This window comes from Typopeltis vanoorti, chromosome 8, assembly GCF_054136105.1.
Source record: "Typopeltis vanoorti isolate ZY-2024b chromosome 8, IOZ_Tvanoo_1.0, whole genome shotgun sequence".
Lineage (NCBI taxonomy): Eukaryota > Metazoa > Arthropoda > Arachnida > Uropygi > Thelyphonidae > Typopeltis > Typopeltis vanoorti.
In genome coordinates, this window is record NC_143556.1 from 3,934,815 (window position 1) to 3,948,913 (window position 14,099).

Consider the following 14,099-nt stretch of genomic DNA (forward strand, 5'->3'; position numbering starts at 1 on the left):
ACTTTTGCTGTAATAAAACTATCTATATGAATTTGTTCTCTGATGATGTTAGAAATAGGATATAGCTTTGATGTAGTTTTTTTTTTTTTTTACTAGAGGTCAGGCCAGTAGAATAACGGTTGATAAAATCATTGTCTCGTTGGCATACTGCTTGAAATGTAATACAGCTTGTCTCTGTATATATATGTATATATTTCAGATGATGACCTTAATATGAAGATCAAAACATGGAGAAATTAAAGTAATTAATTCTAACATGGTTGCAGTCTTTATAATTGATACAAAATTAATATTAATAATGGAAAACTCGTGTACAAAGATTATTTAATAGTATAATTTTCGCCTGTGTCACAGGCACTTCAGTACATTTTAAACTCAAATTAAACAATAACTGACAATTCCAAAAAGCGCCACCTAAGTAGCTGGTGTAAGATAACTGAAAAGGACAATAAATTTCCTAATACAATAAAAAGTTAGCAAAGATTAGCTGATTTATAAAGTACTATCTCCCATAAAGGGATAGACCTAAGCCAATTGGATCTGTTTAAGTTAGGAGAATGAAGTAAAGTTTCACATATTTCTTTATAAAGGGTTCCTCATGGAATGCCTTTATAAAAAAACATGTGAAGGACTCTTGTCTTTCTCCAATGAACTCTATGTCTAGTGAAGATGGCATGTTCTGCAAGTCCAGACTTTTCAGGTTTAAAGTATTCAATATAAGATTGGTGTTCTTCTAGCCGAATAGAGGCAGATCTTCCTGTTTGTCCGAAATAAGATAATCCACAAGAGCACAGAATCTGGTAGACACCTGGATAATTAAGATGTGGAAGCTTGTCCTTAGGAGAAGTGAGAAAGGTGGACATTTTTCTAAATGGTCGAAAGGCAACAAAAATATTCAGTAGTTTTAAAACTTTTGCTATACGTTCACTAATGCCTTGTACATAAAGGATAGGAATGCGTGTTATTTCTTCTGTATTTGAAGAGGAAGACATATTAAAACTACTCAAAGCTCTTTTAATGAAGCAATTCTTATAACCATTAGATAGAAAGGAAGAAGTTATATATTGCAGTTCTTTCTGTAAAAGATCGTCTAAAGAACAAAAGGAGTGGGCCTGATGAACCAGTGTTTTAATAGTTCCTGCCTTTTGACTAGGATGGCGATGAGATTCAGCATGGATATAATGGCCTGTATGAATCTTCTTTCTATAGACTGAGAAATGTAGGTTACCATCTGGTTGACGAAGAATTAGAAGATCTAAAAAGGCTAACTGCTTATTTGATTCTACTTCTAGGGTAAACTGGATCCTAGGATGAAGTGCGTTTAACTTAGTGAGAAACTGTTGAAGTTTATCAGAAGAGCCATTTCATACAGCAAAAATGTCATCGACACATCTGAACCAATGAGTAGGTCTGGGAAAAATGTTGTCAAAGATATGTTGTTCAAAATGTTCCATAAAGAAATTGGAGATAGCAGGAGAAAGGGGATTGTCCATTGCTGTTCCTTCAATTTGTTGATACAACTTATTTTTAAAGCTAAAATAACTAGAATATATTACAAAATCAAATAATTTTACAATGTCTGAAGGAAATTCCTGTTGCAATAATTCAATGCTTTCAGAAAGAGGCACTTTTGTAAATAAAGAAACAACATCTAAACTGATCATGATATCAGAAACGTCCAAATGAAGATCTGATATTTTATTTTTGAAATCCGAATGTTTTATAACTTTCGGATTTTTGGAAAACATATTTTTTATATAAGTATCAGTTCTTCTAGTTGAAGAGGAGAGTAAATTTGATAAACATGTTGAGATTTTGTAAGGGGCAACCTATACAATCTATGACTGGTCTCAACAAAATGCCTGGTTTATAAACTTTCGGAAGACCATACAATCTAGGTGTAGACGACCGAAGAAGGTTTTAAGGTTTTTCTTTTGATCTTCATTCCATGTAGATACATTATCTATAAGAGAATTAAGTCTCTTCAATTACTGGATCTAGGTAGGCTGACCAGTAACCAGCTGACCATAACTCTAAAAGAAAGGATAAAAACGTTTTTCCTTTCAATATCTTACATCTATTTTCCTTTGCTATCAATTCTGAATATTTTTCTCCAAGAAAAATATTCAGAATTCATGTTAAAATTTATAAAGAGATAGAAGAAACTGATGTGGGTTCTCACCCCTTCTTGCCAATTTTTACATAGAAAATTTTGAAAAACAACTATAGACTCACTCCCCCTCTCCTCAAACCTTCTATCTCACTAAAATATATAGATGATATGGTCTCTATTTGGCCTTATGGCCCAGACACATTAGACACCTTCCTCTGTCACATGATGGAAAAGGAAAATAACAATGGTTTACCCTTCCTAGACAATTAAAGGCAACCTCTCCTTCACTATATACAGAAAACCCACTCATACAGACAGATACACATTCACAAACTCTCCCACCACTACCACTCTCAACAATACGGCATTATTAAAACTCTATCCAATAGAGCCTACAATCTATGTTCCAGTGGAACCTCTCTTTCAACAGAACTCAGCCACATACACAACATCTTCCTATCCAATGGCCACAGTAAAAAAAATAATCAATCTTTCCACCAATCTGTGGCCATCTTTTTAGAAGGATTTCAGAAATGCTATCACCATCCCCTATGTCCAGAGTACATTAGAAAAAAATATAACCTCTGCACAGCTTTTAAGCCCTACCAGAATCTTGTTACCCTTATCTATTATACTAAAGATCAGCTCCATCCTTCCTCAGTACTTGAAGTATATAAAGTCCCTGTTCCTGCAAGTTGATATACTATGGAAAAACAAGTAGATCAGCCTCCATTCTTTTAGATCAGTGGTTCCCAACCTTTTTTCCACTTGCATACCCCTTTTAAACCCATTTTTCTATAAATTGTACCCCTTGTTTTTAAAATAGCTGTTTTTAAATATTGACACTTTTGTTCAGTGCCTATCTTAATGTAAAATAGTTTACTTTACTTGTTTTTCTGCCATTACTGATTATTTTTTTTGTACCCCTGAATGGCCCAGCGCGTGTCCCCAGGGGTACGTGTACCACCAGTTGGGAACCAATGTTTTAGATGAACAAAAACTTACATTTGCAATCATGACTATGGTCAATCTTGTCTTGCAGATCATGTATTAGATACCACTCACAGGACTTACCTTTTTGCATCCGGATGGCATGACTGATATCATGAATTTTTGCACTCGGAAAACAATCTTTCCCCCAATTTTTGTCACACTTTCGTTTTCCCCCTGATCACTGAGTCTCCGTAGGTAATTTTCTCCTTAACTTGTTTTTCTTTTGTTCGGTCGGTCTTTATTATTCCTTCAGAAAGCCTGTTTCTTTCTCTTTTCAGCTCTGCTAATCTCTTGTCACTTCTGAAATTTTTCAATTTTGTACTTTGTCCTATGAAGGATAACAGTCAAGCATGCAATTTCTTTATTAATGTCCATTTCATTCTCCTCTATTTCTATGGCTGCACGTTCAACATTAATAGCATCATTTTCCATCTTACTGTCCACTCCACTCTACTAATATTTGCTGCATTCTCGTCACCTAATAGACACTCACTTTTGAAACACTTAATACACATTCTCTCCAGTTTCAATTTCCTTCCACCTTCAATTTTCTCAATGAATACATTTTTCACTCTGCACCGAATGAAATCTGGCAAATTCAAATCACATAATAACATGGTCTTTGTCGCCATTGTTCATCCATGCACTGGTGCCATGCCAACAACATCGTATTAAAAAAAAAAAAAACATTTACTTACAAACTAATTAGCTCAGTCAATCACACACCCATTTAAAACAAAAACCACAATAAGTTAACTTAATATTTTCAAATAAAAATCTTATAATAAAAACAATCTGCAACCATTTATTATTATTTAGGACCTTTTGTGGAGTTACAAGATTCATCAATGGAGGTCCACTTAGACAACACAAAGTTTATCATACTATTACTTAAACTATTCACTGTCTGCACTTTCACCACCTTCTTAGGCAATATATTTATATATTGCCCTAAAAGGGTGGTGAAATACCATTTCTTACTCTTTTGCAACTTCCTTTGTCCTTGTTTCTTCTCATTGTCCTACCATACAAAAGGTCTCTCAATATCATAATATGCCAATACTGTAAATGCCATTCAACAACTTAAATATCTTTATGATTATCATATCACCCCTTTGTCTTCTGTCTGAAATTGCTACAGTTTGCATGCTCACAGCCTACACACACTCATAATTGATGTTGTACAGTCCTTCACATATGTAAGAGAAAACTAAATAGAATTTATTATTCCTATCTATTTCAATCAGTTCAAATTTCTAACAACCATCGCTCCAAGATCCCTTGCCTACTTCACTTTCAGTATAGTTCCATCAAGAGGCACTATCAAGAGGCAACTTCCAATCTGCAAATCCCAAATTTTAAGACCTTACATTTAGTTGCATTGAACAGACATCCCCCAATCATTTATCCTCCTGTCCAAGTTATTCAAATCTTTCTTAAGGACAATAGTGGCATTATTACTAATAACCCTTCCAAGCTTCAAATCATCTGCACACAACTGAATATCTCTCTGCGATCCAGTGACATTATCACTGACATAAAGGTTCAACAGCAATGGCACCAGTACTAAGTTCTCTTATCAACCACTCTTGTTACTTTTATTATGTTTAAATTCCACAGAGTACTGATTAATTTTTTTAGTACTCCTTAAAAAAATCTATGCTGACTCATAGAATAATATTATCCTCACTGCCTAATGTTGTAATATGACTGCTTCACCAATTTCTCCAAAATCTTAACTATAGAAGAAATATGAATTAGTCTCTAATTTGACACCTGCATGCTAACACCACCCTTATGCAATTGCATTATTTTGTCCTCCTTTCACTGAACAGCCAGGTAAATGGAGTTGTCAGTTTTTGATAGCACATTCTCTTAAAACATTTAGTGAAATCCCATCTGGTCCCACTGCCTTATTGACTTCAAGAGTAATTAGCATTCAAAAATCCTACTCATCCCCTCCAGGAATAAAATCTACTTTTCTGAGATGAAACCCCAATAAAATGACCACTAAACTTCACCATGCCATCTGCATTGGTCACTCAACCTCCATTTCCATCTAACAGTGGTCGTTCATCCACAATATTTCACCTTGTACTGGCCATAATGACAGAATTCATTATGACAGGATTTTCATTAAATTTACCAGTGTTAGTCTCTTTTTGTATTCCATTTTTGTCTATACTATACTATACTTGTCACTTTTCTGGGTGGCAAGTATAGTATGGTACCCAAGTGTTATATTTCTTATGCAACTGACTGGCATTTTTTCTCCCCATAACTTTTTTTTTCCCCCATCTGTAGTTCCTGTTTGATTTCATTAGCCATCTACTTTTTACACAAAAAAAGATCTTTTTCACTTGAGGAATGCAATTTGCCATTGCAGCTAATATATTTCAGTTTTTTCACCCATGAAACTGTCACAAGATGATTTTTAAGTTTGTTATAATAACCTGCCTTATAATTCTACATGAATTCATTTCTCATTGATACTTCTGCATGCCCGTTCACATCCTTTAAGTTGAGACTACATGGTCACTTTCCACCAGCCAAGGGGAGAGTAAGGATAACATCTCAGCTGCAATCATATTCTCAGATGTTAGGACCAAATTCAAAACTTTCGACTCTCAAGTTTCGTTTATTACTAGTTGTCTAAGACATCTGTTCCTCAAGAATTCCAGAAATTTCATTCCTTATGGTAGTAAAAAATGGACTGTTTTGAATGTTGTTTCTTGTAATGTTGTTTGCTCTGCCCAATTTATACTGCTATTGTTAAAATCTTGGATTACAATCATTACTCGCTTTGCAAATCTATCTGCCTAATAAACATTTCTTGTTTATTTCCTTCTGTGTTTTCTGGTCTATAGCAATGTCCACTAAATATCATATCTTTTCTGCCTCCACTGCACACTATACATCCTCAAAACATTGGTGTCATTTTCTTCCAAACTCAGAGAGGACACAACTCATTACTTATCATTAGAATGCTCTGCCAGCTTGTTTATCCTTGCTATTTTGCCTAAATATGCTATACCTTTTCTATTTCTGGTTCTTGTTAGGACATCATTTTCTGTCAACCATATTTCAGCAATTCCAATAAATCTTTGAAGAGGCTATCAATGCTACCAATTCATTCCCTTTATTCCTCATATATTTGTAATTGTATAAAAAATACCAGTATTCCTATATTTATCACTCCGACATACTCCATTTGATTTTGTGATATACCATATCTTCTTCCATCATATAAGCAACCATCTCCAAGAGGCCACTGAATAACAATCTTTTCAGATGCCTATATCCTTCTATGTTAAAGTATAGCACATCTCTCTCATACAGTTCTATCTACAAATACACTCCAAGCATCTACATATTCCAGACCTCTTTTTCAACATATTCTTATCATCTTGACATATTCTCATTATAATCATGTCATTCATTATTGCTGCTCTTTTCTTCAGTTCTGCATCATCATATCTGGGCAATATGCTTGCTATCTTCCTCCTCACTTTTCTGGCAATTCCTAATATTAACATCAGATCTCTTGCTATCCAATTCACAATATCTTTCAAGTAATTCATACCAACTATCACTATCATCTTATCCATGTTCTCATCTCACTTCATTGCCATAGCTACACTATTGTTCTATCCAGCACTAATCAACCATCTGATAGGCAAGCAGTGAATTTTCAACTGAGGAGCAACCCAACTGGCTACACTAACCTGTTCCAACCTTCTCTTCATTCATCACAGCTACATAAGCTTTCTAAAATAAGTTTGCCATATGAGTATCACACAGATACTACAAACTGCAGTATCTGTGTGATACTCATATGTTCTACATTCCTTTCCATGATTTTTATTTAGTAATTTTATGCATAATTTAATTTTCTTGCATTTTTTTTTCTCCAGTATTCTGATTAAGGGATATATGCTAATATGCTTGTCAGAAACTTCCTATATATGATTCTTCTTTCTGGGACAAATGCCTCTAACTTCCTCAGTTCACTAATCTGCCTTCCAATGTCTGTCATCTTACTTGGCTACATAGATTAATGTTTTTTCTTTTCTGTTCAATTCTTAAGTTTTCTTCTTGTTTTCAAAACATTAACTTTTTTCTTCAATAATTTGTGTACATTTTGTCTGTAGTTGTATTTGAAAGATCTTTCACTCCTCTCAATACTTTCTTAAATTTTTTTTTAATATGTTACTTGTTTTATTCTGTGCTGAATTAGACAATATGATCAATTGATCACTTCTTATATTAAATCTCTTTAGATTCTTATACAATTTCAGGATGTTAATTTGCAAAATAATGCAATGAATAAGATTTGTTATTCTTTCAGTGTTTTTATTAAATGAATTTAACCTAGAGTACTCAATGACATGGTAATCAGTACTGACAAATTGTGTTTGAAGCATATATTCAGCAGATTTTATCATTATTACTAGTTCTGACCTGTTTTTCAAATTTGCATAAAAATCACTAGAGATCTAGAAGTCAAATTATACCATATTAAGTTTGTAACAAGAATCAATTTGTCCCTTCTCAATTTGTTCACTGTTACACTGACCTGTATCTAATAATTCCTTCTACTTATTTCTTCCTAGTAGCATTAGTGGAGAGATTAACAGCATTTCCAATTTGAAATCTGCCCATATAACTCAATTTGAAACTGCATCCAATTCAATCAGTACGTCTTAAGAATCAAATTTAATTGCAAGTCCATCATAATATTTATAATGAAGGAATTTTTTAATTCCTTCAAGTTTTAAGATTAAAAAAAAAAAGATGCAAAATTTCTTATTTAAATTACTACTGTTATGTGCTATCATTGAATATTTTTTAACTTACCACATTTTCATAAAGTCTTTCAAGTTAACATCCACAACTTTCTTTATTTGGCTGCTGGTCATTACTAAGAACATTCCTTGGTGTTGCTGGCTTATGTTGTACACCTGATTCTGCTGCATTCAGATCTAAGCTACAAAACATAGGATAGAAAGAGTAAATAAATATATTATTATTGCATTCAGATCTAGGCTACAAAACATAGGATAGAAAGAGTAAATAAATATATTGTTATTACATGAACATCATCATAGAGTCTGAAAGCTCAATGTAGGAGGCTTATACTAACCAATATTCACAAAATGTATCGCACACAATTCTAAGACTCATTCCCTGACAAAGAACTCGGGTGAAATGGGTCATCTTGAGCAACATATTCCACTCATTCACCACAGTCCAGACCAAAAAATGTAGTCGTCACACTCCAAAACAACTTTCAAGGATTAACCCATTGTTCTGTCCTTTCTTGTTTAATATATTATTTAAAAAATGATTCTGCATAAGCCGCCTTAATAGCTTAAATATTTCTAACATCCCTTCTTTTCCACTTATAAATCAAATTTTGTGACCTATAAGCCTTCAAGTTATTCTCATAGATTGAATCATTGCATGGATCTGTAACCATCTTGGTCACTGGCCTCTGGATTCTCTCTGCCACTTCCTCATCTGCATGATACCATGTAACTATTATGCACAAGATGTGCATAATAGTTCATATGTCATGTATTAGTCTTATAAAGAGAGAGAATAACTTCATCATCTCTACTTGGTGTGTTTCTCAGCATTCAAGTTGTGTTGAAAAACAACATTTGCCTATTCCTATTTTGGCCATTTTTGCAATAATGTTCTCTGAAAATCAACATCCCTTGAAATCTGTCTATCATCCCTTTCAAATCCCTAACCTAATTTCAGTCTGATTTCATTAATGCAATAAACAGCTTGTCATTTCATCCAAAAGCATCACTTTACATTTTGCCACAGTGAAGTAACAGATATTACCCATTGCTCATGCTACCTGTCTATTGAATGCATGCAGCAAGATCTCTGCAGCACCTTCATTAACTAACAGTTAAGCATCACTATAAAAAATTGGCTATTTCCACTCAAATTATTCCTAATATCATTAATGTACAAATTAAACAATAGCAAATATAATGTTAATAAGTTTTTAATGGCACTTTTGAACATAACGATTATTAGAAACATGTATTTACACGAATAAAGAATAATAATTTTATTATTGCAAATATTCTAGCCTGAAATCAACATCATTACCATGCTCTAACTTTGGAGAAACATAACATTTGGTCAAAAAAATAACTACAGGAACACCAATCTTATATCAACCATAATAAACATTAAAAATCTGGCCTAACACAGAGTGGATACTAACCACAATATCCTGGAATCCAAAACTTGCCTGTTATCATCATTACTTATTTAGATTTGAGCTGTTAAAGAACAGCTCAAAGAGTGCGCTGAAGCACTTCTACACTGCCTAAAATTAAACTGGAATTAATGGCTATACATTGGCATTAATTCCAGTAACTCTCCCAAGATTTGGGAGAGTTACATTCCTATAAATGGCAGGAAACAGCTTTCGCACCCATATCATTTTATTTTGTAACCATTTGTATTGTGGCACTGCAGCATGTGGCTTAACTTTGAAAAGGGAATAACATTCCTTTGCTCTAGCTTTACCTTGAGAATGTTGCTGCACTGATGATGGACTTTTAATTTCAGACTAAACTATCCAGAGTAATAAAATTATTCTTGCAAATGTATGTTTCTAATAATCATAAACATAATGATAGACATATATTGGTGATTATTCATAACAGTAATTTATTGTATAAACACTAGAAGGACAAAATTTATTGAGTTACTAATGCTGGATTTCACACTGTCATGTATCTTGTGCACAAATTACAATTGTGATAAAACATATAGCACTTGATTGTTGTAGAAACAATTTGACCTGTATTGAAAAGGAATTAATGTTCTATCATGGTTTCTTCTGGGGGGGGGGAATAAAGAATAAAGTTCATATGGCTTCCTAGGACTAGAAAGGACGATGAATGTGGGTTTAAATGGGCTTTTAAGACATTTAGCATGAGTTCTTAGAATTAATATTATCATCATCTGGTCCCTAGAGGATGTCCTGTAGGACATTAGTTTCTCTAAGTTATAATTTGAACTGTTTCTGCAACAAGCTGAGTCAGTTAATGTTACACAGTGTTACATAATGCTATTTATTATGGGAAGAGCTACTACCCAACCCAGTTTCAGCCTTTATTGAGATCTCATCAATGGGAGCCAGACCAAAATGAGTATTAAAACACTCTGGATTAGAGATAGATGTAGAAGATTTTTCACTTGGTTATAAGTTAAATTAAACTTGGCACAAAATTATATTCTTGTTTGATCCTTTATCCAAGTGTAAGCAAACAAAGTTTGCACATGAAGCATTATCACAACTTCAGTGAATAGCATTATACATCTCAGGAAGGATGAGTGCTATGCATTATGAGATACTAAGACAATTAATGTGAAGTCATTAGCTTCTATATAAGTAACCTAGTCATGCTGATATTCATGTGCCAACTTTCTTTGTTTCCACTTGGATAAAGGATGACATAAAAATATAATTTCTTCACAAGTTTAATTTAAAACACTATTTATTCATTTCCAAAATGGGATCAAAGCCTGCCAACCTCTGTTTTTTCATTTGATGGTAAATAAGTGTCATGTATGAAAAAATACAAAGGTTTTCTCTGTTTCATCCTACAAACACAGGCAAACTGGCAGAGCACATAACAGACTCTCCTGATAGTCAGTTACCTTGGCTGTAACTCCAAACAACCACAATCTCCATTTCTAAACATTAAATTCCAATTAATAAATACTGGAAAAGAATTTTAACAACTAGTGAAATATTTAAAGTGTCATAAGTTTACCTTCCATCTTGAATATTTTGATAAATTTTCTTTGCTGTTTCTAAAAAGGCTTCTTCCACATTTTCACCTCTGAAAGAAATAAACAGAAGCCTTTGAATTTTACAGACATTTAAGAAATGCAATTCATAGCATTCATTCTCATGCAATTAAAGTCAATTTCAATTGAATAAGCTTACTTCATTTCTGATAATAAATTAAATATTTTTGAAGAAAATATCTTTTTATATAGTCCAATCTCACTACAGTAAATCTGTCAAGATTAAATGTAGAGATTTTCTTTGATTCGGCATTGATGATATGTGTCTTCAGCTGGGACTTCCTACAGTTTGTTATAGTGAGTGATTGAGTTTACGCTATCAGTGATTACTATAGTGAAAGTTTAATATATTTTACTGAATTTAAATTTTCACCTCAGAAAGAAATAAACAAAAGCCTTTGAATTTAACAGTTTTTTAACTGAGTTTTAGTTCTTAAATGACCAATGTGATGAGTTCAAAGAGTGGATCACATTTTGAAAGATCTCAACAAGATTAAAAAAAAAAAAAAAGGGAAAAAAAAGCCATGAATTTACTTGAACACATGAGACAACTCTTGGGTCAATTCCAATGAGATGTCTCGTGTACAGCAAAAATATCAAGGTCAAACAGTTTATTCAGGTAAGTACTTTGTGTGGGGAGAGGGAGTTATCTCATCCATCAAAGATTGAAACTATAGCATGTGTTTCTGTGGATAGACTAAAGGTTAGCTAATCCAGAATCACGCTCTAGAGACCCAAACATGGCACTTTTTTCAGTGACTTCAGATTTCTATATTTACATATTTACTGCTTTCATGGCATTCTTCGTCTCTGTATTTACAGCATAAATATAGAGACGAAGTGGTTTTAAAAAGTTTATTTTTTAGTCTCTAGAGTAGGATTCTGGATTACCCTATCAGGATTACTTAATCCATTCATGGTACTAAATCACACAGGTTTACACAACCTTTCAGTGGATGGGTAAAGTCCTGAACACTAAATGTAATTTTCATTTATCAAATGGCATTTGGTAATCATACCGAGCAGCAACTTAATAACTTACTAATAATAAAATTTAATACTGCAGATAAGCCCCAGCTGAAGACCCATATCATGAATGCTGTATTAAAGAAAATCTTTTAGATTACTCAAAGTTTTTGGAGATGACTGTATACTACTTTCAAACCAGGGTGCATTTCTAGCTTGGCTCCACGTAGTGCACTCTGGGTAATGCTAAATGAGCTAGAGTGAATGATGGCAGCCAGACCTATCTTAATGATCTCCTGGCTATAGACACAAGAAATCACAAGCTATACAATCACCAAATGGTTCTTCTCAGAACAAGACAAGAAAGCTGGGTACAAAATTTGAAAAGCGAGAGTGCGTTATCAGAATATCGGATACTAAACGCACTCTCGCTTTTCTTTTCAATAAAAAAAGAACCATAGCTGAAATACTGGAAGAATCTCTAGATAATGAAAGTTGGCATACCTTTAATACATACTGTGAATCTCAAGCAGCCAGAATACAATATAATAACAAAGTAAATCTTATAAGAAAATTTGAAACGTTAAAGAGATTACAAAATAATAGGAACTCAAAACCACACATCAATATTGACAAAGTCGTTATCAACAAATCCTCCTATATACTTTCAGATGTAGAACAAAGCATCCTTAGTAAAGGTCTAAACTTCATTCCTTCACCAAAATTAATACCAAAGGAAACACTACTTACAAAAATAGAAAGAGCTGCTTCTTTTCTCCCGCCACAAGATGCAAACCTTCTACGTATTGAATCAATCTTTATTATCAATAACGCAAAACCACCTGCAGACAACATTACTTCAACTGAACGCAAAGCTATTAAAAATTTAAAAAACAACAGAGATATAATCATCCTCCCTGCAGATAAAGGAAATGCAACAGTCATCATGAACTCCGAAGATTACAAGAATAAAATGATTGATTTACTACATAATGATACCTACTCAATACTTGAGAGAGATCCAACTCGTGAACTTCAAAATCGTACAAACAACTTATTAAAAACAACAACTGAATTATCCCGAAACGTCCATTTATCTCTTCGCTCTCTCCATCCGTTAATTCCTCGCATATATGGTGTTCCTAAAATCCATAAAGAGAACACCCCATTACGCCCAATTGTAGAAGGTATTGATTCTCCTACATACAATCTTTCAAAATACCTTGCCAAATACCTCAAAAGTTTTTCAGGGAAATCACCTTCCTTTATCAAGAACACTATAGAATTTGTTACATACATCAAGGATATTACAGTTGATGAAAATGACATCATGGCTAGCTTGGACATAACTTCTTTGTTCACTAATGTCCCAACAGATGAAGTCCTAACATTACTCAAGGACAAGTTATCCAAAAAAATGTTAGCCTTGCTTACTGCATCAGGTCCGGTTACTTCAAATTTCAAGATAATATTTACAAACAAAATCATGGACTGGCTATGGGTAATCCTTTATCTCCTGTTCTTGCAAATATTTACTTAGAAGATTTTGAAACCAAGGCTATCTCTTCCTTTATTTTAACACCTAAAGTTTGGAAACGTTATGTGGATGATGACTTCATTGTTTGGAGCCATGGACATGAATCCCTTATGGTTTTCCTCGAACATCTCAATAGCCGACATCAAAGTATTAAGTTTACTGCTGAGCTTGAAACGGATAATTCCTTGCCTTTTCTTGATGTCAAACTGACTCGCTCTTCTGCTGGTAAACTAAAAATATCGATATACAGAAAACCCACACATACCAACAGATATCTGCACAGTCAATCCCATCATTTCCCTCCTCATAAGCTTGGAATAATTTCCACCTTGGGACATAGAGCCCGTTCTCTTCTTGATGATCCAAATGAACTGCTTACAGAAATAAACCATCTGAAAACTTCTTTCGAAGTTAATGGATATTCCAAGAAAATCATTAACAAATTCCTTCTTAATCCTCCCAGACATCACTCAGAAGAAACAAATAGATTCAAAAGCAATATATCTATTCCTTACATAAGTACTGTTTCACATAAATTAGCAAAAGTTCTAAAAAAATACAATATCAGAACCTTGTTCACTCCACTTCCAAAGATCCGTTCCTTAATTAGCCACCCAAAACCTTGTCATCATCAACTCAAAT

At 33.5% G+C, this 14,099-nt stretch overlaps 1 protein-coding gene across 1 annotated transcript in view; it reads right to left on the reverse strand.

The window, feature by feature from the left end:
• The window catches only part of LOC150103688 (ras-related protein Rab-14-like), a 204,360-nt gene that overhangs the window by 34,733 nt on the left and 155,528 nt on the right, over positions 1–14,099 (reverse strand). The window contains exons 7-8 of the mRNA XM_090396494.1: positions 10,918–10,986; positions 7,964–8,093 (exon numbers count right to left, since the gene is read on the reverse strand). Coding sequence (XP_090252620.1) covers positions 7,988–8,093; positions 10,918–10,986 — 175 coding nt within the window. The 3' untranslated portion in view covers positions 7,964–7,987. The remainder of the gene's footprint in view (positions 1–7,963; positions 8,094–10,917; positions 10,987–14,099) is intronic.